Genomic DNA, 27,241 nt, shown 5'->3' on the forward strand with positions numbered 1-27,241 from the left:
CCACCATCCTTATTACGCTGTGCGTTTTTGGTCTCTGCTGGAAGGATAAGTGAACCAGTCTTTTTTTGTATGTCGGCCAGTACTAGACAGTCAGCTGCTAAGCACATCTGTCCACATGGCATGAAGATGGAAACTTAGTCAGATGGATTTATCCTTCTTACTGTTGGTAAGGAGGAATCAGAGTGACACAGTTATCAAACGGTCTGTTCTTTAGGTATAACCTTGTGCTAACGTCAGTACTTCACTATTCCTTCCAACCCTGAGATGGTAGCTGGCTGTACTGTGGCAGTTGTGAAAAAGAGAACCACTTGCCTGCTTATATCAGTCAGGAAGCGTTTGAAAACCGCCTTGCTCAAGCTGTTTATCTTGGCATATGGGCGTAGGAATAGACGTATTAGGTTTAACAGCAAATTACTCATTAACCAGGTTATACGTCTCAACCTGCAGCGAGTAGCTTTAACCCAGGCTACTCTCATCAGGTTATTCCAACTATTTGATTTACTATGATAGTAAAATAACAGACATAAATGCCTGACAGTTTATCTCCTTGTCGACTGGTTACATAGCTCCCTTATCTTGTTTTACATTCCATGAATAAGCCTCCACATTGTCCACACACTGTTGTGTCCAGTCACTAGGAATAGAATTTTAAAAAAAGTATATCCTCTGGCACAGCATGGGTCTTATATTCTCTCATGTCCACTCTCCGACATCAGCAGTGAATCACTCTGGCTGTGCTTTGTTTGTGTCAGCTATTCAACCCTAAGTTTTGCTGCTAGGTACACACACACACACCAACCATCACCTGAATGTCTGTTCCTTTGTCTTGAGCTTCTGTTTGACTGTAGCCGTTTTCAGTATTTTTTCTTCTACGCTGTAATGTTAAAACTGTAGTAGCCAAATAGTGGATACTTATAGCTAAAAGCTTGATTTCCGTGTCCTTGGTTTGCTGTACAAAGGAATAACAATATAAATAGATATATATCAATTGTGTTTATTAGCTCTTCAACAAGGACATTTTCCTACTTGCAGCAACAAAAAGGATAAATTCAGGAAATATGAAATAGCAACACTGTAAACACAAAGAGTTATAAAAAGAGCAATTAAATATACAATACATTACTCAATATAAGATGGAACAATGAGATCTATGGGTCATACCCTATATTAGCTGAGGTCCATATGGTCTTACATAATGTTAGCCTCGAGCCACTTGATGAAATAGTATTCATACATTCAGAGCCTGAACAGTAATCCAAATTGGTTGTCAGGCAGAATACATTATGGGGAATGTTACTGATGCTGAATATCCCCTATAATGAGTTAAGTATAACTCCAGTCTCCAGCTTCCTCTTTTGATCAGAAAAGCAAATTGTAATTTTATGAGGTCAATTCTGAGGGAGCCAGAGTGATATTTATGTTTATTTATGTTGGACAGGCTTTGTGAAATGTTGACCAAAACTATTAATTATCGTTACTTGAAGACAGACAGTGACACAAATTTCCCTTTCTTGCTGTTAAAAACACATCCTATGCTTGTTTTTGACTTCTTTCAAACATACCAGTCCTTATGAATTGTTATAATCTATGGTAACTATTTGAAATATATTATTCTTTATATTTATATTATATTATATTCCTTATAGAAAAAAAGATTTAATATATGAATTAAAATCTGCTTCAAAGTGCTAACAGACTCCTGGTGATGAGAGGCAGTACAACTTAACCCTCATACAACTAATTCCATTAATTAGTTCACACTTCTCTGTGCATTTTTATTTATGGTATAAATGGCGGCTGTTTGTTTTAATGAAGATAAAACGCTGGAGGAACAATGAGAACAGTTCAGTCATTAGATCTTCAGAAGAAGTCTAGCCACATTACATTAGGTTAATTTAGCTCCTTTAGCAGGCTTGTGACAGGACTATCAAGTGGCTGCTGGGACAAAGAGCAGAACTTGCACTCCTAGCAGGTTGACCCAATTACTTTCCATTAAATGCTTTACAATTCGAGTCTCGATGTGGCAGTATCAATTCATGCCGGGTATGAGAGCACCCAGCAGTCCGCTGCACAGCCAACTTTTAGTTTTTAAAGAGTTTCTTTATCCAGGATAAGTGAGGCCGGGCAGGCAGTGGAGCTGGTGTGAAGCTAAATCTGTTCCATCTTTCACCGTCCCTCACTGGGAAGGAGACCCATGCTGAGATCGCAGGTGGGAGGAGGTTGTCAACTTGTGGATGACACCAGTTTCATTGAGGTGATTCTAGTCGATACAATTCAAAGTTTTGGTAATTTGCATCTGCCTGCTCATGCTGCATTGACAAGGTGCAATCTCTTTTGCTGTACTTTTCTTAATAATGGCATGCATTTCTTTCCATTCAAAATGTGTCTGACTGTAAGCTTTAAGGTTTTTTGTTCAGGGGGACATGTTTTAAGTGTTTTGCCTTTCACAGGGACTTGAAAACTATCTTTTAAATCTTTTGAATTTTAAATTAACAACTTTTCTTATGATATTGAAATGTATTTTCTATAACCTAAAATGAAAATGCAGCAGAAAATATACAGTAGATGTTATCTCTATCTAGACGCCAACTTCCACCAACCTTGTGTGAAAAAAACTGTATGTTTGTATAATAGCTCAGACTTGAATACAATTCAAAACTTAAAAGGAACTCTAGCCTTTTGCTTATTTTCCTCTTGATCTTGTTTTTTCCCTAGATTGTTTATTCATAAGGTTGTATAGCTTCGGTGTAGGCTACGTTGTTTGTTCAAGATTAATACCTCTTATATATAGAGGGCCGCAGGATTTCTATTCCAATTTGAACGGTGTGCAGGATGAATGACAGACAGGATATTGATCATAGAAGTCATAATTTGTAAATATCTGGCAGCTGGTCATTGATTAAATGGGATATCACAGCCTGAGGAGTCTGTAATGAGCATCAACCCCATGCCTCCCACTTGGCTGCTCTTTGCTTTAGCATCATTAATTAAAATAATTTATTCGACACCTTGTCATCTATTATCCTTTGCTTAATGACCTTCTGTCTGTCCAGTGAGGACAGGCAGCCTCACGGCCTCTGCTGGCAGACATCTTCCTCACAGCGCCTGTCTCATATCAGACAGAGGAGCGCCTGCCCTGTCCTCACTCAGTACCCTAGGGACCACATTTTATCCATTCTCTAACCTGTGTTGGTGTAATCAGACAAAAGCTAATTTTCTCTTCCTTTCTTCTACATCTGTTGCTCTTCCTCTGCAAACACTGCAGCTTATTCTTTCCCTCTCTGCCACAGAGCTTTTCAGCTCTATAAAAAGGCCATGTCAGGGTGGAACAGGGCCTTTAAATCACTGCTGTTACTTGAAGTGTAGCCGAGAATCCAATTTGCATAGCCCTTATGTATAATTGATACGTTGCTTTTTTGCCCTAACTTTTTCAGCTTTGGGAGTGGACATGCAGTGGTGGCATTTAGAGCTGACGGCGAGGTAGACGAGGCACTGGGCACTGCTCGAGCATTAAATCTCTTAGATTAGTAAGTTTTACTGTTTCAGTGACATACTGCCATGTTCTCAAACATACACAGACAATGAAAACTGACAGTAAATCGCTGTTGACCATGACGGTTGGGTTTGCTATGATGGGGTTACTTTTTAATAAAAAATCCGATGCTTATAATCTTTAGCAAAAATAATTAGCATTGTTTGTCTAAGCGGACACAAGCTAATTTTTTCTCTTCCTGTCTTTCATTAATTAGCCTTAGTAAAGCAGTGTAGAAAGTATTCAGCCTCAGTCTCACATTTTTATCTGGTCTTCAGCATCGTCTGGTGAAATAACAAATAGGCTAGTTTGTTGTTTCAGCTACAACTAATTAACTTGATGGTGCGTCTGAATCAAACACGACTCCTCAGTTTGTGGCCTCTCTGCTTGCTGTTGTTCATAAAAATGTTTTTTAGAAAATAACTACCGCTGTACAACTATGAGTAAACAGAGCGTGTTTGCAATGAACTGTCATTCATTTCAAAAACCTTCAGACTTGTTATTTGTGTGAGTTTACCTAGTCTATGACCTTGATGTTAATTTGTTAGATGCGTGTGCTTTTTTTAATTGCACCGCAGTCCATGAATGTGCTGTACTTCGAAATCACTATGAAGATGCTGACATTCGTACATCAAGAGCTTTAAGATGTGTTTCTGTTCAGGTTCACTCCACTGACACTGAGAGAGTGTCCTTAAGTGTGTTAAAGTGGTGCCGTACTTTGTGTGCTTAATGCTCCATGAGGAGAAGCAACATGAAAAAAAGAAACCAGAAGAGAGGAGGTGTCAGTGCAAGTGAAAGTCATGGCTACAGCCTCTCAAAGTAAAGAGCTGAGGTCCTCTGATGTTTAGTTATCTTCTCTCTCTGTGTGTATATATAAATGTGTCAGTGTGTCCTTGTCCGTTGTTACATTTGGATGTAAACAAAGAGGGCATGCTTGGCACCACTTCTCGGCCAATAGCTCAGCCTAGCTCGGCTTGCCTAAGGCTGGTTCTCACACATAGCTACCCCTGGCCTGGATCCAGCCATATAGACAGCCAGCTGGCTTGATCTGTCAGGTCAAACTCCACTCCAGTGTGTGGCTGGGGACTTACTCTCTAATTCAAAGGTTTTCTGTGAAACCAAATGTGAACAAATCATTCATGAGGTTTATAATCACAAATCTGAAGTCTGTCAAAAGAAATAAGAGCTGCATTCGTGATTTTTAAGACTTTTCTTCAGATAATGTGGCTGCTTTTGTATAGTGATTTTTTTCTTGAGTTATTTTGCAACGAAAAGAAGGTCCATGTATTAAAGAGGCAGAGGTAATAAGCTGCCTTAATGGGTGGTCATTTTTAAAAAGCGATGTTGCAGTCTATTTATTGAAAGGGTGACATGTCTGCTTCATCAGAACAGTAATGAAGACATCTGAACTTGGTTGTTTTTTGTCTGACTAGCTTGATTCTCTATCAGGTATTAGTCTGTGGATTTGTGAGGATTAGATATGAAAACAGATATAGATGGATAGATATATTTTATTGATCCCAATTTGGGAAATTATTTAATGTAAATTAAATAAATGTCTTGTGAAAGAATATAAACAAATTATACTGTTACATTTTAAATGAAAACTGCTGCGAATTAAGCAGTGAGTTTGATGTATTTATGAACAGATTATAGCATGTGTGCATGGTCAACATTTGTTCATTGGAATTATTTGTAACAGAAAGCGAAGGCCTTAATGTAGGAACGTGACCAGGTTACATGGACACATGCACTAGAGGCTAAGGTTGACAGTGAGAGATCCAAGAAGGGAATCCTGTTTGGTATTTGCATAATAACATACATAAGCTGCTTTCAAACATGCACTGGACCCTGCAGTTCCTTCTTATTTTTACACATGTGAACGCAAACATCCAAGTGGGATGCTCCATCGTTTCTAAAGACTTAATCCGCCTGACCTCTTAGTGTAAAGTCCGTAGAAATCCGGTCAATGTGAGAGCACAGAAGGGAATCCCCTGTTGTGCTCGAGCGAGTGGGGGGTTGATGGGGCTTCTAATACACGACAGACACAAAAATAAAGAAAACAAATACAGTATCTTCTGGTGAAAAAGCAGTGTAAGACGTCGAAGACACCAATGAGGATGTCAAGAGAGTTTGTGATGATAAGAGCCGACAGCGGTGTTCTGGTGCTGTAAACACACGATCACGTGATTTCTGCAGTGGAGTTATTAATACGTCATGTCCGTCTGACGCATCCAGCTCCTCCACCTCTCGCCTGAATAATGCAGAGGATTTTTTTTCGAGCACGTCTATGAACACGGCTATAGTGTTCTGATGTAGTTCTTTCTCTGGCTCTTTTTTCACATACAATTCGGAAAGTCTTTGCAACCCCTTCTTTTCACCCTCTGCCTTGAACCAGGATCTCTTCCAGCCCTTGTAGGGAACCCAATGTCTCATTTACAGCAATTGTTTACATTGCTCCTTCCAGAAGCCTCTGTGTACAGAGGGAGGTTGTGTCTCCTCAAGCTCAAAGTAAAGTGAAGGCACTCGTCTGAATTGAAAAAGCTGTGGACCATCATACTCGGGTTGCAGTTGGGCAAGAACTTGGGATAACCTCTTCAAATGTTCGTGGACTACTTAGAAGCTGAAGTGCTCCACTGGGTGAGTAAAAACTTGAGGGCAGGAACAAAATACGGACATATAATAGCAGCATGCAGGGCAGTTGCATGAATTACTCCAGTCTTATGCAGGGGCACTCTAGTTGTAACAGGGTGGATGTTGACCACCACAGCTCCCACAGAACAAAGGTGTTTCCTATTTAAAGGAAGATCAAATGGGATGTCTGGCTGGAAGGCATTTTCTCCATCTGAGGTCCTTAAAATACACATGCACCCCTCCACATGACTCAGAATAGAACTAAACCACACGTCCTCCCACAGAGTCACAGAATTAGACCACGTGTCTCTTTTTTTAAAACAGTAACAGCAGACCTAGTTCTGTCTACTTCATGTCCTCACATTAGTTTTGGTCTTTTCATTTGTTTCTTTGAAGATTTATAGATCTTATCGATAACAAACATCTTCAAAATAGTAGTCATTAACAGTTTTCAAGGCTACCGCTCCCATTTTTTTTATAGGTTGTAACACATGTTGATATGTAACCGTTGTGATTTTTTTTTTTATTGCTTCAGTTTAGTCAAAGTAGTTGTGTATATATTTGCTGGAACTGACCTTTGGCCAGTGTTATAAAAGTTTTATGATCTAACGCGAGGTGAATGAACACACTTGCCCTGGTTGACTGTGCCAATGTGTTGACCCATATTCTTAATGTAATGCTTCTATTCTTACGCATAGTGCTTCAATGTGCTATACACACGTTTTCTCTGCTGCTAAACATGGTTTATTGCTGGAGCGGATGATGGTTGCGGTCGCAGACCAAGAGCTTTAGACATTGTTGAGTCTACAAAGCAAGAAGTTATACATTCACTGAACAGGGCTACTTGGAATGTGATGTGATAGGTCGCCGGGGCTAGCGGGTTATCGCTACAGAGAGTTCTTGGCAAAAAGGATTAAACTTTGATGCTGAAGCCACAAGGTTTCTGGCTGGATTGATAAATTTACCATCGTTTAGTCTAATGTTGGCTCTGTAGCAAAAGCAAAAACTTACATAGCCTCTATAAACATTACACATACAATGGCAACCCCAGGTTCAGCTTGTGTTAAAGGATGGAATTTTAATGCATTTTCACAGTGTTTTCATACTTTGGCATAATTGATTTGGCACCAAAATTAATAATTGTCTTTCTCACTTTTCTTTGATGATTAATTTGCACAAAACCATAATTTTCAACTAACTTCTGTGGAATTCTTATTTTAAAGGGAAATTGTACCAGCAAACAGAAGAGGTGAACATTGCGATGATAAAAACATTGTCTTGAAATAACCTGCCACAGCAGCAGCGTAGGCAGAGTTTGAAATGCACTGGACTTGAGCGAATGGGAGAATAAATATCTTGTTTTCATGCAGATACCCACTGTCCCCATTGAACTGTTATTTTTCAGTAGTCTACAGCAGGTTGCTTTCTTCATCACTGATTTACACACTGTACATGGCAGCAGCCTATTGGTGTAAATCTAGGTCATATGGCAGTCCATTAGTCCTGTCGTCACTGGAGACAGGGGGCTAACAGGGTTGGGGGTGCTGAAGGGAGGATAGAGGGAGCGATGGAAAGATGGAGGGAGTGTCTGGACTTAATCTGTGTCATCATATTAGCAACAGCTGGCTTGATGCTGCAAGGCTCTTACACTCTCACACATAAGCCAAACACATACTGCTGCATGTACATGAAGATAAACACGTACACACGTCGGGGAGGTTCTTTGAGTCGAAGCCACATTCACGCCCAGCTGTCACTTAATGTATTTGTCAGGTATGTGTTTGTGTGTCAGAGCGGCATTTTTTGTTCTTTCTTTTCTTGTTATATATAATTTAGCTCGAGGGAACTGCTCAGTTACAAGTTATAATGAAAAAAGTGAGGTGGGTAAAGAATGTTAATTTTCAAATTTTAATCAGATGCCTCCACATCAATTTAAAAGCTAAATATCCTGATTTTACTCATTATAAATAGATCCATAGCCTGGAAGATAACAGGCAACCATGAGCACTGAGAAGTCGTCCACATTCTTTACATACAAAAAATAGGGTTTGGTCTTTTATATTTTCTTTCTTTCTTTTTTTAAAGAAAGTTTTTCACTCTGATGTCACAAATGCAGAATACCACACTAATTAAAGAGACGCTGAACATGAGAAACCGGTAAAGCAGCATAGTCTGTATAAATAGACTGGCCGTTGTGTTGACTGAAAAAGCTGCACTGATGTTAGTGTAAGTTTTTATGAGGAGAAAAGTTTGTCCACACCAGGTCAATCTGAAAGGATCCTCTTTTCCTCTCTGGGGCTGTGTCGGTGCAGAAACGGGGTCATGGAGTTAAGGGCTACTGCCAAAACCAGATTTCCCCAAGGCTCCAGTGTCACATGTATGTGTACTCAATCAATTAAGTACACTGTGTCTCAGCCAGAGTCTCATACAGTGGTTGACTGTTTGTGGAAATGTTTATGTGAAGCCAATCCTTGTATCCCAGAGAGACTTGATCAAGTTAGATCAGTCAAGCATGTCACCAATGTACAGGTTAGAACATGTTTATTTCCAGACACGTCATCTGTTTTCCCTTCCTCCCGTCTTTTAGAGAATACTAAGAAACAAGTGTGTGCCATGTGACAGCAGGTCTCATGGTGTTATTGTTGTTGTTTTATCTGTCCTTCCTTCGAAAGATCAAGGTTAATGTTTGACACAGGAATGCGTGTTGTTGACCGCTCTGATGCTGCTACCTCACTATTATCTTTTCCACAAGAGGTTCCTATCACAGGGTAAATATTAGCCTAGCACCTGTGTAGCACGGATGAAGTTAATGTTGGCGTAGCTGGGCAAACTTGATGTGCTGTGAGCACGTAGGTCTGAAAGTTGAGGTGGAGAACGATTGCCTGCTGTGTTTCCATGTTGAAATAAGGTCGGGCAAGGTTAATGACTTTAAGCAAAATCATGTGTTAGTTCTCCTAAGATTCCCATTCTCACATTTTCTTCTTGATTTAAAATGTGTCCCTACAAACCTTATCTTCTTACTCACAGAGAAAATAACAGAGGTTCCTTTTATTTCAGTTTTCCTCCCAAACACGTCACAAAAAGTTATTCTATTATTTCCATTTTATTATTTGAACTCAATATTTCCCGAATAATTCATTAAATTTATTGCGGTTTCGGGGTTCAACATTCCGGATTGCCACAGCTATGCAATGGAGCGAAATACAAAGTCACAGATCTCTTCCATGAAAAACATTTCAGTGGGTGACAATGAAACCGGGGCAAGACAAATTTGAATATGGTAGTCCGCCACAGTCTAGATAATTAATGGGAAACACTGATACTTATTATGGCCACACTAATAAGGTTCCGAATCATCTATCTCTGTGGAATTTTGATATCAAAGATAAGTTTCCATTCCCACTGATTCCTTCCAGATTAAACACACTGCATCTCTGACTTCACAGCAGCCAAAGATGGATCTCTAGACATGAAAAAGCACTCAGTGTGTCCTCATTTAATTTTGATCATGCCGTGTTAATATTTTAACTATTGATCTCCTGTAAGAAGAACATCGTGTTCATGCACCCAGCATATATTTAGCATCACAAACAGATTATTTTATTGCAGATTGTTACTTGAATGAATGACTTGAAAGGAGTGTTGCTGTGGCTGTTGCTGAGTGTGGGAATTACACAGCACTGAACACTGAACTCAGTCGGGCAGTGCTTTGCAGTGAGAGGCAGACTGTTACGCACACATTTACACACCCACAGATGTGAATGAATGTGATGCTTTCTCTCTCACACACGTAACTATTTTGGTGCGGTCTCTAATTAAAGCACAACTTCTAATGTGTGTGTGTTCTGTGCATTTATCCGCATGTGTTTGTGTGTAATGCGCACTGAATGCGGCCTGCTCCAACCGCTGCTGCAGGGATTGGCTATTTGGAGAGAAGCATATTTTTCTCTCCTCCTTGGCGCTACATCATGTGCATGTGTAATCCTCCTGGTTTGCAGCAACACGGCAGATAATGCAGAGTTTGGGTGTGTGTGTGTTCTGTGCATACAGAACACACACACACCCAAACACTACTGTCAGGTCCTCTATATCCTTAACTAACAGGCCCACACACAACACAAGTCGGCAATGGATGCCACACCCGTGCTCAGTCTAGACTGCGTAATGTGCTCATCCCATACACAGTCTTTTTCCCTGCAGCTGTGAGAACCAGCTGTGGTTGGTTTGTCCTGTCAGGTTGTGTGTCTGCCCACATTTTGACCAGCCTGTATTGTAGCTGATATATGGATTTTGTGTGTACGTGTGCGTCCGTCTGTACAGTTTGGCGGTCCATTGTGCGCACTGATGTGTAATGCTAATGCCTCAAGCAATTTTCCATGCAGCCTGCACCCCACTCAGGGTTCAGCCCTGTGCTACACATACACGCATGCACTGCAGCAATAGAAGGCTATTTATAGACCTGCCCCTCAAGGACAAATAAGGCTCCTTTTTTCGAAGAGAAATAAATTTACCTTTTCAGACTCATATCTTGGTTTTCCATTGCTAGAGCTCTTTGAAAGGACAAAAGAGCAGAGGGCAAGAAGAAGAAATGCACAGAGGAGATTGCAAGATCAGAAAAGAGAGGAGAGTGTGGCGGTTGAGAGAATGAGTCACAGAGGGAAGCAGGGAGTGGTGTGACGAGTACACGGATGTGAGTGTTCCGTGTATTTTTAATACGAACATGTTCATACTTCTAGAGGGAGGGTACCATTTTCTAACCACTGCAGCTCCTGCAGCACCACATGCGGTTTCCAATTTCGGTTTCAGGTCATTGTCAACCCACATGTTTCATCTCTATCACTTACTGGCATAAACACTTCACTTGCACCTTTGTAATCACAGCTGAAAAATGTGGGAGAGTTAAAAAGATGAATCAGTCTGTGAACACTCCTCCTATGAATGAATTTTATGTAACACGCTGTTCTCTGATGTTGTAATTGAGGACTTGTAGGCAAGACTGGTCTGTAGGCTGCGAGTCAGAGGGTCTCCACTGCTGTGTGTGTGTTTTTGTTCTGAGAGAAAATGAACAGGATTATATTGATCAGAGCAGAGCACATTGTGTGCGTCAAGACAGTCCCCAGGTGATAACAGTGTTTGGCCGTCAGCTCTGATTTTCAATGATCAGCTCACCACCTGTTTGAAAAAGCATAATCATCTGTCCGGAAAAAGCTGTGATGCAGTTGTATGGATAGTTCAAAAGTTGTTAGTAGGTAAAAACTGGAATATAGGGGCGAAGTGTGCCTCATGAAAAAAAATAAAACATGTTAACAACACATCCTCACAGAAGACTTGTAAAGCTCTGAATGAGCATGCAGTCTCAAGTAAAGTATGTGTTTTCCTGCTTGGTTTCAGTGTTTACACAGCTGAAAAGAGGGATTGATCTAAGCTGCGATATGATGGTCAAAAAGGGCGAAGGTCATTTGCAGCAGGACACACGCTTGACCTTTTGTGGAAGCTTTTGATTCATGTACAACGTGATGATTTCCTGTGAAGTTTTTCTCAGTTTGTAGATCAGTTTTGATGATGAAAATTGACTCTCTGTTGCTTGATGTTGAAGACATTTAGACTGGTCTGCAGGCTGCAAGTCAGAGGGTCTTGTCTGTCTGTCTGTCTGTCTGTCTGTCTGTCTGTCTGTCTGTCTGTCTGTCTGTCTGTCTGTCTGTCTGTCTGTGTGTGTGCGTGCGTGCGTGCGTGCGTGCGTGCGTGCGTGCGTGTGTGTGAACATGAACATGTTTTTTTCCACTTGATGTGGGCAGGGTGACCTTAAAATATGACTCATGCACTCACCTCTGCAAATTGACCACAGCACGGTGGAAGCTGCAGAGCCACAGCTTCATCATGCACACGTCTGCAGTGGCTGCGTTTCCCCCTTTTGTTGAGTGCTTTATTTGTGGACTGGCTCCTCGTCGAGTGAAGACGAACATTATTTGTCTTTTGAGTGAAGTCATTTAGCAGAGGATGTGGAGGATGGACAAGTAGTGGTAAAGTCGGTGGGTGTCGATCTTGGACAGTGAGTCTCTGTGGACACTGGGACTTGGTGGGGCCTCTGTGTGTCATATACTCTAACAATGTGCAGTCTGAACCGCCTGTCACTGCCACGCACAGCGCCATTATGTTGACAGGCTGACATGTCCTCATACAGTCGGGGTCTTTGTTAGTGTAGGAGTGAAGAGAGAAGGTGGGGGTCCAGATTCACAGATCTAGGATGGCATTTGAGAGCCCAGAGTCTGAGATAGAAAACAACAACAATCAGATTCAGGAGAGAAAACACGATTAGAGGATGAATTACATCATTGAAATGTTTATAAACTCTAATATTTGAACATATCAGAATAATATTTGAAATATTTTGGTTTTTGATCTGAATTTTCTTCTTCCCTCCTCTCTTCCCCTTGTGCTTCTCCCCCTGCAGAGGACGAGCAGGTTGTCAGGATGAAGGAGGAGAATTTGTTCCATCGGAGGTTTTCTCTGTGCCCCAACGCCACCTCCCCACCCAAAATTGACCCCCGCACCCTCACCCGGAACTTGTCTTATGGAGGAGACAACGATCTCTATGACCTCAGCCCAGGTAAACAACCCAAGAGGTCAAAGCAGACACGTGGGATGTGAATAGGAAAAAATCAGATATTTTAATGACATATGCTGGTGGATCCCAGCAGACTTTGTTTCACTGTACTGATTCGGATGAAAATCCACCAACCTCAGCTGCTGCTTATTAGGTGCTTCTTGGGCTGCCATGCTTTAACTGTCTGTCAGCAGGTTGATTCACTGAGTTCATTTGTATGTGATGTGTGTTGTGGGTTCCCACCAGGCAGTGAGACAGACAGGAACGGCCTCTCCATGCTGAGTAATGAACTTAGTCCTGCCCAATCACCAGGCAGCACGGTAAGAACACAGTACGTGGTTGGTTGGCTCCTAAACACTTCTCTGTAGCACGGAGCCTTCACCCTTTGTATACTGTGATCATTCCTTTTCTTCTCATCGACCAGAGTATGAACAACCTAAAACACAAACAGGACTTTTAAATGAACTGACCTAAAATTGTTGATGCCTTAATTTTAGAGGAAGTCATTTAACATCAGGGCAACTTTTCTTTGATTTGGTAAAAATAGAACTCTTACGAAAATAGGAGTAACTAACCTTTTTATGACACAACAACACATTGTTATATGTTAGGGCCATGGTGGGAGCTGTGTCTGTAGCACCACAAGCCATTTATTTGGCAGCTCAGGCATTTATTGTCCCAGCGCTGCCTAACTTGCTTATGCTGTGTTAGTCCTAACAATCTGTTTCCAGTCTTTAATCATACTTATTATGACTGGTCAATAAAGGTTTCCACTGGCAACCTGTGTAATCTCATTTTGTCTCGTCTCTTATCCTCTCGTCGCTTTGTCTCCATCTTGCAGTTTTTCCTATTTATACGTATACATGTGCAACTGCATCCGTGGCCTTTTGCCCTATTTTCCATCATGGAAGCCCTGATAAGACAAAAGGAGACTGAGATCGCATTGGTTTACTAAGCTTAAAGAATGACGTCTATTAACACAAACAGATCAGCCTAAGTGCCTATGTGGGCTCACCAAATAATATTGAGTCATTTTGTTTATGGGCACACAGAAAAGGTGGTTTTGTAAATTCATATTAGACAGTGAAAACACATACCGAGTGAGATTCTGATCTGTGATCAGTGGAGACCCTAAAGCAGTCATTTCCCTTTGCTCTCTAACCAAGGAAGTCGGTGGGTTTGTGGTCACAACAGCAGAACTGACTTCCAGCTAAGTGGCTTTACTGAGGGGCCGCCCACCTGCTTCACTCAAAGCACAAATGTGCTCTGTGGCAAAGGGAACAATTAAATAATATTCTACCTATAATGCAAGCAAATCAAACAAGTTAACACTTATTGCAGGACACTTAATTTATCATAATCATCATTAAACTACTTTTAAATCAGATTTATACAGCAAATGTTTCTTTGTTTTATATCCTATCTCCCCCCTCTTCATCCCATCTGATCATCTTCTCTGCTCTCTCCTGAAGTCTGAGTCCAGGATGTTTAATGGTGTTGAGAAGGAGTGTCCCTCCCCCACAGAGAAGCTGGCTCGGAAGGAGTCTCTCAAGGTACATGACACGTCCCTTCCTCGCTTGGTATGACTGTGAGAAATGTTGAGCATCAACGTGTGTTTAGTTTAGCTCACTCTGCGCTCAGTGGGTCGAATGTACACAAGCCATTTGGGATCTTTTATTTAAACATGGCCATGAATAATATTTTTACTGTGTACCCCTTTATACAGCATAAAATAATGAATCATGTTACTGAAAACCAGAGGCAACAGGATGTCTGTATGAATGCAAGTATTGTGTTTGACTCTGCCTCCACCTAGTGGCCCTTTCACACCAGTCACCACTGAGACTGATGACTCATTCATGTGTGTCTTTTGTCTCTCAGGTCCAAAAGCAGAATTACAGGACGGAGAAGAAACGGGCAGCTAAAGAACTGTTCACTGCACTAAAGGACCCCAGTGTTGTCATCATGGCAAACTGGCTTAAGGTGCGTGGATTTTGTCAAACAAGACAAACTGTTATGACATTTATCTATCATCTGTCATTTAGACATTTTCATCACAACCTTATTTGTTACAAACACTTGTGCAACACTTGAACAGTTCTGCTGCTTGGAAGATTTTTGTTTTCCAATTTACATTTTATTCCCATTGTGTTTTGTGCATCATATTTCTTTCCTACGTGTTATTATCCTAAAATGATCTCTTCTCATCCCTCATCATTCTTTAGATCCGAGGCTCTTTAAAGAGTTGGACCAAGTTGTGGTGTGCCCTGAAGCCTGGAGTTCTCTTGATTTATAAGACCCCCAAAACAGACCACTGGGTGGGCACCATCCTCCTCAGTGCATGCAAGCTGATCGAGAGACCTTCAAAGAAGGACGGTTTCTGTTTCAAGCTCTACCATCCGCTGGACAAATCTGTCTGGGCTATTAAGGTCAGACATGGCTGCAGGCTCACTGACCTACTGGGAACACAGTGGTGAAAAATGATCAAGAGAAACATATTACTGAGACAGACTAAGATATAAATTAAATTGATGCAATGTTTAGATGTTAGTATCAATCAAATCAGTTTTTTTTAATTCTTATACTAATGCCTCTACAACCCGAGATTGGGAAAATTCTTGAGTGCCTCCTAATGGGAGTATCAAAAAGAGACATGGCTGATATGCTAGGTAGTTAAGAAATGATTGTACTGTTACTAATAAGGACTTCATTAATAGCTGCTCATGAAATTGTTCTGCACTGAAGCTATAAACATTTTTTTCATGACTGGAGCTTTTAGTTAAAATATACTAAAGTAATACAAAAGCATTGAATTATGAAAACGAGTAATTGTGTTTTCTTCTGTTTTGTTAGCAGTTTTTTTTTTAACCCCCATTTTTAATTTCTAGGTAATAATTCTTCAGTTCAGTTCTCTACAAGTGATATTCCCCTTCCTGTCCTATTTTCTATTACATTCTAAAATATGGCCCTTAAGAGAGGCATTTAGTTCTGTTGGTAAAACAAAGCTGAAGCAATGTGACGCATGAGTCACCATTTTATCCATATGCTCAGGGTCCCAAAGGAGAGACCGTTGGCTCCATTACGCAGCCTCTACCCAGCAACTACCTAATCTTCAGAGCTGCCTCAGAGTCGGATGGTGAGTCTAGTGTGGTGTTGTTGTTTTGGTTGGACGCGTTCGCTCTTGCATTATTGGAGGTACTCCTTCCCCTCTCTAAAATATGTCCGTCTCTCCAGGCCGATGCTGGATGGATGCCTTGGAGCTGGCTCTCAGCTGCTCCAGTCTCTACAAGCTGACAGCCAAAGCAGGGAGAGAAGGAGATATCTGCACGTCTTCAGAGTCCTCCCATATACTCCAGCTGCTGCAGTCTACCGCACTCACTGAGACAGAGTTGCTACAGTGAGTAAAATATTAAATGTATTGCCTGTTATTGGAGGATCTATATTTCCTGTAATAACTATCAAGTTGTTATTGTTTGCCAATTCATGCACTTGACTGTTGGCATTGCTACCAACCATATTAATGGTGTCCAGATGGTCCCCCAATTCAGCAGACAACATTAGGTGTGTTAGCTCTGTAGTGCGTAGCACTTTCAAATATAGATCTACCTTTGTAATTATTGTATTTGGAAGTCGGCGTATCAAACCTAATCTCCGCATTTTTGAAATGGATGTTTTAAACACAGCAACACATTGAATATAGACATTAGACAAACACTTTTCCAGTTGGTCTTACAACCGAAATTACAACTGCAAATCACGTCTGCATTATTCCATGTCTGGTTCAGTTGAGATTGTAATCATTGAGGCAGGTATGCATATTTTTAAAACATAATTTTAGCATAATTGTCTTCTGTGCTGTGATATCAACAAAGACATGAAGGAGAAACAGATCCCCCTGTAATAACTAGCTGCTCAGTTGCCCCAGGCAACCGGCTCTGGATCATAAGTAGAGTATTCATTCAGTCTAATGGTCAATTTTAAAAACCACGTGTCCTGGCTAAAAATATTAGCTCTATTCCCTGACTTCACTTTAGAATAGAAAAACAGACCAGTCTAATATTAGATGGTAGAGACTCTGTTCTCATACAACTTGCTGGGATTTCAAAGCCTTCCAGAACTTGTCAGGCCCCTTATTTTCAGCTGACATTTATATTGTCTCTATCATAATCTGTTTTATCAGCAGACTTTAAATGTAAATAAATGTATTAGTTACTGAATTAGTAGTATCAGAATGTTGACTGGGAAAGTGAATGACTGAATCAGTAGTTTTCCCACATCAACTGCTTTAAATGTGGTGGTAAACAGGGCCATCAACCCCCACACTGTAGCTGTACTGACCTGTGAATGTTAAATTAACTATTTGTTGTTTTTCAAAAAGCACCAAATTTAAAACACAATGTACAACCTGCCCACGTTGTGTTTAGTTTCTCTTACTGGCGCTGTTTATAGAAAGTCATACCCTGTTTGCTTTTGTGGTGATTGCATTATTTGTCTGGGATACAGTTTACAAGTGTCTGTTTTTTTTAAGTGATTCAGTCGTTTCATGAGCAATGTCAGCATTGCTGTCCTACATTACACGTCCATTTCCTCCTCCCCCTTTATTCCCTCCTCCATGGCTCAACCGCCCTCTGGCCATATATTGTAGCTCTCCCTCCTCTCCTGCTCCTCTCTCAGCCAATCACAGGAGCCTGTACGATCACATGACTGACAGAGGAGCAGGAAGATGGAGTAGAATGTGAAACATACACCACCCAGAAAGGGACGGCAGAAACACAGCCGTTGCCAGCCTTAATCGACACACACACACACACACACTCGCGTGCACACACACTCACACAGATAGAAAACTGCACACGCACATTCAGGAAGCAGGTGTGCCGGTGTCGAGGAAGCGACAGAGCACATTTTTAGTCTGTAGATTAAGAATCCTTTCCAGCGGAGAGCAGAGGAGATAAGGAGCGGCTTCGTCTGTGTTTGGATTTACTGCTGACATCACTGGTGGTGTTTTGATTCCTGGGAGAGAGTTTGTCCGTGTGCTCTATGTCTCTGAGGTAAGGAAAGCTGTTCCTGTTCAAAGGCGTGCTTGAGTTAATAAATAACGTTACTGGTCGGTTGGTAATTCACACCGTGTGCAGGAATGTGACTCTTCAGGTCTGTCGAGCCCTCGGGCATTTTGACAAATTAACACTCTGCCATTTGTTGTTTGGATAAACAGGCTGATTCCTGTGGGGTTCTGCACACATTTGACACACACGACACGTCCTAAACTGTCATAATGTTTGACTGTTTTCATTTGGACTGAAACTGTGGAGCATTTAGGAAATATCTGAGTTTAAACCTTTGAGTAAATCATATGACAAAGACCTGTTTTTCATTTCTTCATGTTTGCCCTTCTCTGAAGGTCCCTGAGAGCGTTTTGTGATGTGCGCTGTGCACCCAGGTGTCCATTTTCTGGCCTTGTATAATGGCTGTAGGATTTGAATAATCATGTTCCCTTTTAGCAATCACATCTATCTTCCTGTCTTCCTCTCCCCTCTCATTTTCACTTCTCTTTTCTTTGACCATTCAGAATCAGTTTTCATCTCTATTTCTCTTTTTGTAAACTTTGTTCTCTTTGTCAAATCGCTGACACATCTGTGGTCTGGGTCTGTGTTTGTGTGCATGATTTGAAAATGATAACTTGTGTGTTTGGCACAAATCTAATCAAAGGATGCATGTGAGTGTGTTTGTGTATGTGAGCAAAATAAAATACTGCAAATCCCGCCTGTGTATCAACCTCATTCAGACCAGGTAAGTGGGAGATGTAAAAGGAGGGAGAATGAGGTTGTAGGGCTGTGCTGGAAACCAGTCAGGTCATATTTATCACATTCAGACCCTCCAGGTCAACCAGGTTTTTATTGTGGATGGTGTCTAATGCAGTGAACGTGCTCATCATGAGGAGGTGGATACAAGATAACATCACAGATTCAATATCAGGATTGCTTGACACTGCTCTAACCTTCTGTTCACCTGTTCTCTCTCACTATTAGGTTGAATGACGCCGTGCTTCTGGGCAATCACCACATGGAGCATGACGGCTTTTCAGACAAATCAGAGCGCGAGGCTCACGACGACTGGGACACCACGCCCAATGAGAACGGTGGTCGGCTGACAGAGGAGAGTGACATGGACCAATCGGATGAGCTGTCCCCCGGGCCACAGGCCACAGCCTATGTAGAGCAGAGCGCAGAGGAGATGGCTGAGGTGAGGCACCAGGTTTACTGTGACAGTACATACGTAGAGAGTTCTCCCTTAGTTTGAGTTGTAAGTCTTTAGTTCTGTAGATCAGCACCCTTTCCCCAGTAGGCATATATAAGTATTAAATATAATTGCTTGAACCCTGGTCTCTGAGCAGAGAACCAGCCATGCGACCACAAGGCTTTTATGCAACCCTCCCTCCATTTGTATGAACTACCTCAGGCTGGGGAGGCGTCCCAGGTTGAAACTGTATCCGAGGAGAACAAGGGCCTGATCTGGACCCTGCTGAAGCAGCTGCGCCCGGGAATGGACCTGTCCAAGGTGGTTCTGCCCACCTTCATCCTGGAGCCACGTTCCTTCCTGGACAAGCTGTCTGACTACTACTACCACGCTGATCTGCTCTCACAGTCAGTAACTGTATACTGTGTGTGTGCGTGTGTCTGTGTGTTTGTTAGTGTGCACATTTAGTATTTTCATCAAAGACAGATGGAAGACTCTTTTTTATAATCGTGTCTGACGTCTCGTCACCACAGAGCTGCGCTGGAGGAGAGTGCATATGGTCGGATCAAGCAGGTGTTGAGATGGTACTTGTCTGGTTTCTACAAGAAGCCTAAGGTAAGATTAATTCACACCGACTTGGCTTGTGTGTTTAATCATAATGGATTTTAAATATTCCAACCCTGTTCACAGGATGAGTCCTCATTTTGCAACAGCTGTTTTGGGATAATGATGATGAACAAGTCGGCCATCTTCATAGTATTTAAAATCTTCTAGCTGCTTCCCATTCCTGTGTCTGGCTGGATCTGTCAGAAAGGTTACTCTGATAACTACAGTTTGTAACTAGAAATAAATCAATGTCCTGTACACAGCTTAACAGCATTTAGCTTCCTGTAAGTGTTTCCCATATGTTGATTTATCTCGAGTGGTCCTACACAGTATCAACATTGATCGCCACATATTGATAAAATCTCACCACATTATTGAGCTGTGTGCAGCACAGTGATTCGCTCAGCTCCACCTGTTTGCCCATGAGAGCATGCAGCGTGAGTGTTGGCTCACCGGCCAATCACAGTTTGCCTTCAACCCCCACAGCAAAACATCCCACAAGTACCTATGACAACTAATGATGTTGTCTGACTACTGCTAACAGACTCACTGTGGAGGGATGGGTAGAATATTGATAACCTCTCATTAGAGCAACATTAATCAATACTGTGGTTTACCTGCTGAATTATTGAGGCCAATGAAGGAGTCATTATTTCCATTGTGACGCTTATTTGATTTAACTAGTTAAAGTGTCATCAGTGAAGCCTCTTTTGTCCTGTGATTACCTGCAGGGTAATTGGTCCTCAGCATCGTTTAACTAGAGATAGAAAACAGTTTGTGGCAGATGATTCTCACATCTGTCTGTCTTTTGGATTTTCCAGGGTTTGAAGAAGCCTTACAACCCAATCCTGGGGGAGACCTTCCGCTGCTGCTGGCTTCACCCTGACACCGACAGCTGCACTTTCTACATAGCTGAACAGGTGAAACCACATTCTTAGCTAGAAAGAATGTAAATACACCTTACAAGACTCTTCCCTTTTGTGAAATATTTTTGCACAATTTGGCAAACCCACACCTATTAAATGCAGCAAATCTTAGATGTAGTACATGCCAGGGGGTATCTGACACCTCTCTCCCTTTTCTCTGCCAGGTGTCCCACCATCCGCCCATCTCTGCTTTTTACATCTGCAATAGGAAAGATGGTTTTCATATTAATGGAAGCATCCTGGCCAAGTCGAAGTTCTATGGTACGTAGCTAATAGAAGATCCAAGCATTCCTTCAGAGGAACAGTAACTGTCTGTCAGTGGAAGCTTTTTAAGGAGGCTCTTTTCTTGAACTCTGATTTTCTCTGTCCCTCTGCTGTAGGAAACTCTCTGTCTGCTATTCTTGATGGAAAAGCGAAGCTGCTGTTCTTCAGCAGAGATGAGGAGTATGTCATCACAATGCCCTATGCTCACTGCAAAGGTAACAGGGATTGTCATTCATATTTACTGTTGACCTATCATCTGTTTATGTTCTTGTTGCTGAACCACAGGGCTTCAGTGTCCCTGTGTTAACATGATCTGCTTCATATAGGATCATCTCTTTAGATATAATAATCATGTAGGGGTTTGTCTGCCTAAGACATTAAACAATCCTCAATGGCACACGTACATTCTCAAACATAGCTTCAGGACAGAGAGTATAGGAGGTCAATCTTCAAACTCATCGACTGCAGATTGAATAACATCTATCTACTCTGACAAATCATATGTGGGCTGTTTGCATATGTCTGAGCTTCTGAAAATCAAATTACATCAGGCGGCCAAAATCAGACATGTATGATCTGTGGAATCTAAATCAGGTCAAATGTCTTTATTCACAGAGTGTGGACTCTGAGGATATTTGAAAAGTATCTTGTTTTCCTATCCAATCAAACAAACCCGCTCACATATCAACACTGTGGATCTGATGCTGTGATTCTGCCACCTGCAGGTATCCTGTATGGCACCATGACACTGGAGCTGGGAGGGAAGGTCACCATCGAGTGTGAGAAAACCAAATGTTTCACAGAGCTGGAGTTCAAACTAAAGGTACAATTTGTATTCCTTAACCAAACTTACTTTGACTAGCTGTTTTTCTTACATCATATTAGTTGCTTGACAATTTAGAAGCTGGTGCCTCACAGTAATTGGAATAAAGGTGTATGATCACTTTGACCGCAGCCTTTCCTTGGAGGCTCCTGCTCCGTGAATCAGATCAGCGGGAAGATCGTTGTCGGAGAGGAGCTGGTGGCCACTGTTGATGGACATTGGGTGAGAGCTTTAAACTCTGTTATAGCCTGCAGCAGCAGAAAGGAGACTCATGAACTACAGGAGCCTCACAGGGAGCCTGTAACCTGTAACATTGATTGGCACGTTCAAGTAGCGATGAGCTGATTTGTGTAACATGTCTGAGATTCTTTCCATCTTTGTTATAATCAGGACAGTGAGGTGTTCATTCATGAAAAGCGCTCCGGCCAGCAGGAGTCGCTGTGGAACCCGAGTGCAGACATCCGCAACAGTCGGCTCAAGAGACAAGTGGTACAATTCGACCAGCAGGGAGAGTTCGAGTCTGAAAGGTGAACCGCATATTTTATCATCCATGTATTGAATTAATCCTCAATTTGAACTCGAAAGACATTTTCACAGTCAAATATTTTGACTTGTCATTTCAGCTTAAGCACATTGTATCTACTACCATTAATACTGTCTTTTATGTGTCAGCTTAGACAATACCAGAGTTCTGACGCTCCTAAAAGAAATGCTGTCGTTATTGATATTAATTACACATGTGTTTGACAAGGTAAAATTAACTCTCTGGTCTATAACCACTCTAGTCTGAGATTAATAAGTTAATTCTTCTCAAGAAAAACTATTTTTCTTTTTCCATATTATCATGTAAACAGTTACAAATATACTGCTAAATTATTACCTTTGGATCTAATGTCATTGTGTGTGTGTGTGTGTGTGTTTATAGACTGTGGCAGCATGTGACCAGTGCCATTGGGGATCGGGACCAGATGCGGGCCACCCAGGAAAAGTTTGTGCTGGAGGAGGCTCAGCGGCGAGAGGCCAGGGAGAGAGGAGACAAAGCCTATACCTCACGACTTTTCCATCAGGACCCCATCACCTCCGACTGGACCTACAGTCACATGGAGTAAGAACACACACACACTCAAACACATAAAACACAGCCAATCTCAGAAACGTTGTTTAACATTTCATGTCACCAAAACAAGGGATGAGCTGTGAAGTAGTGACTGGAGAGGTAATGTATTGTCATGTTTGGCAGCACGCGGCCGTGGGACCCTGAGCGCTGCCTGGTTCAGTTCGAGAAGGACGGAGTGATTCAGACGCACAAGAAACGCCAGAGGCAACACAGTGAGCTGTCGTACAGCCACAGCTGGACCAGCCAACAGAAGGTCAGACCAATCACACGCACCTCAGCTGGAGCCGAACTACTGTACTATCGATCCTGGGTCACAGACACTTAATCAAATGAAGGCTGCTTCACTTCCTGTCATATCAAACTGTCCCTGATATTTAGATGCTCTAAAAATGCAGGAGTAGTTTGAGAAGCCATTTTATTCCTCACTTTCTCATATACAGTATTTGCTTGAGTGATATTCAGAGTGTTGAACCAGTAGTTCACTATCAATTTGTCAGCTATGAAGTTTGAACGAGTTAACAATGCTGAGCCTCCTCCTCGTTTCCTCAGGCTGAGGTGAACGGGAAGCACAGGAAGGCGAGCAGCCAACCGTCCAGCTGCAGCCAGAACACAGAGAGCAGCAGCACCACACCTGAACCCACACAGGAGTCCTCAGACAATGAAGGTGGGTACACACTCCCACATTTGTACTGAGAAGGCATACGTTGATATAATGAATCCTCTAGCCCTTTAGCGTAAACCTTTAACCATCACACCTAAATGACTAACCTCAACTCTACCTGTAAACTTAATTCTAACTCTAACCATAAAACAAGGTCTTAACCCTCAATCAGCCGGTTGAAGTTGTGACCACGAACTAAAATATCTCCAAGTTCCCAAAATGTAATTGACGCACTTCAATTTGTTTTATTTTTTTACTGCTTGAACCTAACTGCATTTTTCCACACGTCTTGTGTCCAGGATTTTCAAACCAGTGTGCACGCTGCAGTAAAGACGTAAAAGACATGGCCCTGATGGAAGCCTCCATCACATCCATACAGAAGACGCAGCAGGATATTCAGAGGTGAAAGCAACACACACACACACATTGTGTTTTCTACTGGGCTGATTTTGATAGATTTTGTTATTGTGGTGATTTTACTGCAGGTTCTAGACTCGTTGCCAATATTTTTGTTTCACGATTCTTAAACAATTAAACTGTTAACTTGATACTCTTCATCTGGGGGCACAGCTGTAGATCACTATAACTGGAAATTTCTCTAAACCTGCCAAAGCTCATAAAATAACCTCATCTTGAGAGTTTAATCCTGGGGCTCCAACAGGATTCCTGTCCCCCAGGTTGTGAACACTTGAGTCTGACCCTTCTCTCTCTCTCTCCCTGCAGGAACCTGGTGGTCCTGAGTCGTCAGCTGGCTCGTCAGAGGGAGACAGAGGACGGCGTGTCGTTAACAGGCCGCCACTGTCTCATCCTCTGTGTTCTGCTCCTCTCTCAGCTCCTCCTCAACTACGTCTTCACCTGAGCCTGCCCCTCAGGGAGGGAGTTTTCTTCCAGCACTGATTTGACAAGAGACCTTCCAGAAAGCACAGACTCTAATCACCAGTGGGGGCAAAGACCTCAGATCAGTGTCAGGAGGGCAACTTTGTCCCGTTTGCTTCCTCCACGAAGGGAGGAGCACAGACATTATAGCAATAAACACAGCCACCGCCTGTCACTCATCTGCTGAGAGAAACAGCACCCCCTAGTGTAGCCAGACTGAAACAGCACCGGCACCCACGCACTTTGGACAGGAAAGGAGGGATGAGAGACAAGCACGGCTGAAAAGATTTCGAATATGAAGATGAAATGTATGATGAAGAATGATTTCACTAAAAGAAATGACAGAGAGGATGTTTCACCATTCCTTAGTGTCTTTTTATATCGCCCTGTAATACTGTGTATCTGTGAGTGTGCTTGTATGTGTGTTGTACGTGTCCACAGTAGGGCCCTATGGGCGCAGGCAGAACACCTCTTGGACTTCTCCTTCTCCCCTTCCACTCCAGATTTTTGGGCCTTAACGCTGAAGCCAAAAAAGAAGAAGATGATGAAGAGGAAGAAAAAACGCAACCTATATAAACGAAGAAGGAAAAATCTTCCAACAGTGCAATTCTGTGTTTTGTATCGATATGCGCTCAAATACACTCTGTCTCGTCTTTTAATGATGATGATGATTTTACCAAAACAGTATTTATAATCTGACAGAACAAAGAGTACTTGTTTACAGGGAGCACTGTGTGCGTTCGTTGCGAGAAGGAAGGATCATGGGAGCGAGGCGGGGCATAGAGCCAAACAGTGTCTTTGAATTTGTGTGCCTGTAGAGCCGTAGCTGAAGGGATGATAGTAAAGCAAAAGGCTTTGGTCTAGACCACGACACTCGTGTGTACAATCAGTTACGTAAAGAAGCAGAATGTGGCGGAAGAAAGGGCGAGAACAAGTGGAGACAAATAAATTGGATACTTGGGCCTAATAGAAGGAGATTGTGTGTGTGTGTGTGTGTGCATCTCGGTCCACGCTATGTTCATGTTCACTGTTTTATGATGTAAACACTTAGTAATGAGTTACTTTTATCTTTTAATCACTTTGTATATATTTGTCAAGCGGTCTGTGTTTAAAAAAAATGAGATTTCAGAATGTATTTATTGGGTGATTAACCTAGACTTTCCTAATCTAATTCAGTTTGGAGGACTGAGACCAGGGGTGACAATCGCTCTCCCATGGATGGATGTGTGTGTTTCTGTGTGTGTAGGTCAGTTTGAGGGAGCACATGTGTGCAAGTAAGCCATTATAAGTTGTGCTAAAAGAGGCCAGGTCTGTGCGCTTGCTTCTCCAACGTTGAATTGCCAGTAGAATCAGAGAGCACATGAAGAATTTCGACTCTTTGAATGCTTTTATTTACACCTTTTATTTGTATATTCTTTTTTTTTTCTTTCATTTCCCTGTTTTCTACTCTACTGCCATGCCGTGGGGATTCTACCTGCCAGATACTTTTGTTATATGGAATCAAACTACAGAGAACATGACGTCGCCCGATGTTTTCATGCATACCTGTTGCGTACTGTAGCACTACAGTAAAAATACTTAAAGCCTGACACTGACTGGACTCATTAATGTCTTAATAAAGAAAATCTGCTGGTGTTCAAAACATCGAGAAATCTTTCAGTTTACAGATGAAATGTATTGTCATTCACCACTAGAGGGAGACACTAATGTGGTTAATTTAAGGTCTTTACACTGGGACTGTCAACCAAGGTATGTTATCTTACAACTAGATAACCTAACACCATCAAGGCCCAACAGTCCACTTCAATTCAATCAAGCTGCACCCAATTTCACTTCCTTGTAGATATTACAACCCTAAAAATACCAGATGTCTTTCATCAAATTCCAAGAATTATTTTCTTGAGAAATAAAGGAACTTTATAAAAAATGCTCACAGGATCTGCACCTTAAAGTGAATGTGTTCAATTCTAACCAATACCACATTGCTGTAACAAGTTTCAAACCATTGAGCTGTTTTTGTTTAATCTTGTGTGTGAACCTCTGACAAGGCTCAACTGTTGTTAGGTTTAATCAAGCTGCTCCTCAGTTCCCTAAATCTATCAGATTTTCTTCATCAAGATCCATGATTATTCCTTTGGGAAAACAGTTAAAATGTGGAATATTATAACAGCAAATAAAATCCTGAGTCCGCCCCCTGATCCAGATCTGCACAAATATTGAATGGCTCCCTCCTTGACCCACAACACATCCTTCCACCAAGTTTCATGAAAATGTGCTAAGTTGTTTTTGTGTAATCATAATAATTCATGAAATGTTGGATTAGACTGGAAGCAGCAAAGATCAAGACAACAGCTGAGACTCCATGTCCTGAACAACTACATGAAAACTGCGATGAGTGTTTGTCTGACACGGAAACTGTGTGGAGCCTCGAGCCCTGCAGGGTTAAACCTGAGCAGGTGAAAATCTCTCGGTAGACACGGGGATCAACATATCTGCCACACACAGTTTAATCCCCAGTGTAGTGTTCCGGAGGCCCGCCCCCCCCCCCCCCCCCCCCCACCCCCAGTGTCGGGGGCCTGCATACTGCCTCAAGTACTGTCAACAAACAACTTTGAGCTACTCTAATAAGTTGTGGCTTAGAAAAGAGCAACAATCAAATTAAAGTCAGTAGCTGGACATTGTACAGAACTTAATACTGGATTTAACATGGAACAGCTGCCGGGTTTATGATGCTTAATGGGAAGCTGACAACACATTTGGAAATATGTCTCTATGAGTAAAGTGAACTTATAAATTTAAGAGATTATCGATGCAGTTTTGTGAATATCGATATGGCAGCAAATTACTGTTTTCTATGTAAAGATATAGTGGAAAAAAACGAGTGTTTTGGACCAAGCATGCATGTTAGTGTATGTGCATCCCAACCTGTGAAACCAAGGTTCCTACCCATGTTTATAAAAC

General features: G+C 41.9%; 1 protein-coding gene across 1 annotated transcript in view; it reads left to right on the top strand.

Moving 5' to 3' along the window:
• The window catches only part of osbpl5 (oxysterol binding protein-like 5), a 36,082-nt gene extending 10,213 nt beyond the window's left edge, over window positions 1-25,869 (top strand). The window contains exons 3-23 of the mRNA XM_062389861.1: window positions 12,618-12,773; window positions 13,017-13,090; window positions 14,243-14,323; window positions 14,652-14,753; window positions 14,996-15,199; window positions 15,822-15,906; window positions 16,005-16,167; window positions 18,800-19,013; window positions 19,230-19,414; window positions 19,541-19,622; window positions 20,435-20,533; window positions 20,704-20,800; window positions 20,920-21,018; window positions 21,529-21,626; window positions 21,759-21,848; window positions 22,017-22,153; window positions 22,552-22,731; window positions 22,867-22,996; window positions 23,293-23,407; window positions 23,704-23,806; window positions 24,128-25,869. Coding sequence (XP_062245845.1) covers window positions 12,638-12,773; window positions 13,017-13,090; window positions 14,243-14,323; window positions 14,652-14,753; window positions 14,996-15,199; window positions 15,822-15,906; window positions 16,005-16,167; window positions 18,800-19,013; window positions 19,230-19,414; window positions 19,541-19,622; window positions 20,435-20,533; window positions 20,704-20,800; window positions 20,920-21,018; window positions 21,529-21,626; window positions 21,759-21,848; window positions 22,017-22,153; window positions 22,552-22,731; window positions 22,867-22,996; window positions 23,293-23,407; window positions 23,704-23,806; window positions 24,128-24,263 — 2,610 coding nt within the window. The 5' untranslated portion in view covers window positions 12,618-12,637 and the 3' untranslated portion in view covers window positions 24,264-25,869. The remainder of the gene's footprint in view (window positions 1-12,617; window positions 12,774-13,016; window positions 13,091-14,242; window positions 14,324-14,651; window positions 14,754-14,995; window positions 15,200-15,821; window positions 15,907-16,004; window positions 16,168-18,799; window positions 19,014-19,229; window positions 19,415-19,540; window positions 19,623-20,434; window positions 20,534-20,703; window positions 20,801-20,919; window positions 21,019-21,528; window positions 21,627-21,758; window positions 21,849-22,016; window positions 22,154-22,551; window positions 22,732-22,866; window positions 22,997-23,292; window positions 23,408-23,703; window positions 23,807-24,127) is intronic.
• The last annotated feature ends 1,372 nt before the right edge of the window (window positions 25,870-27,241 follow it).

The sequence above is a fragment of the Platichthys flesus genome, chromosome 6 (genome assembly GCF_949316205.1).
Source record: "Platichthys flesus chromosome 6, fPlaFle2.1, whole genome shotgun sequence".
Classification (NCBI taxonomy): domain Eukaryota; kingdom Metazoa; phylum Chordata; class Actinopteri; order Pleuronectiformes; family Pleuronectidae; genus Platichthys; species Platichthys flesus.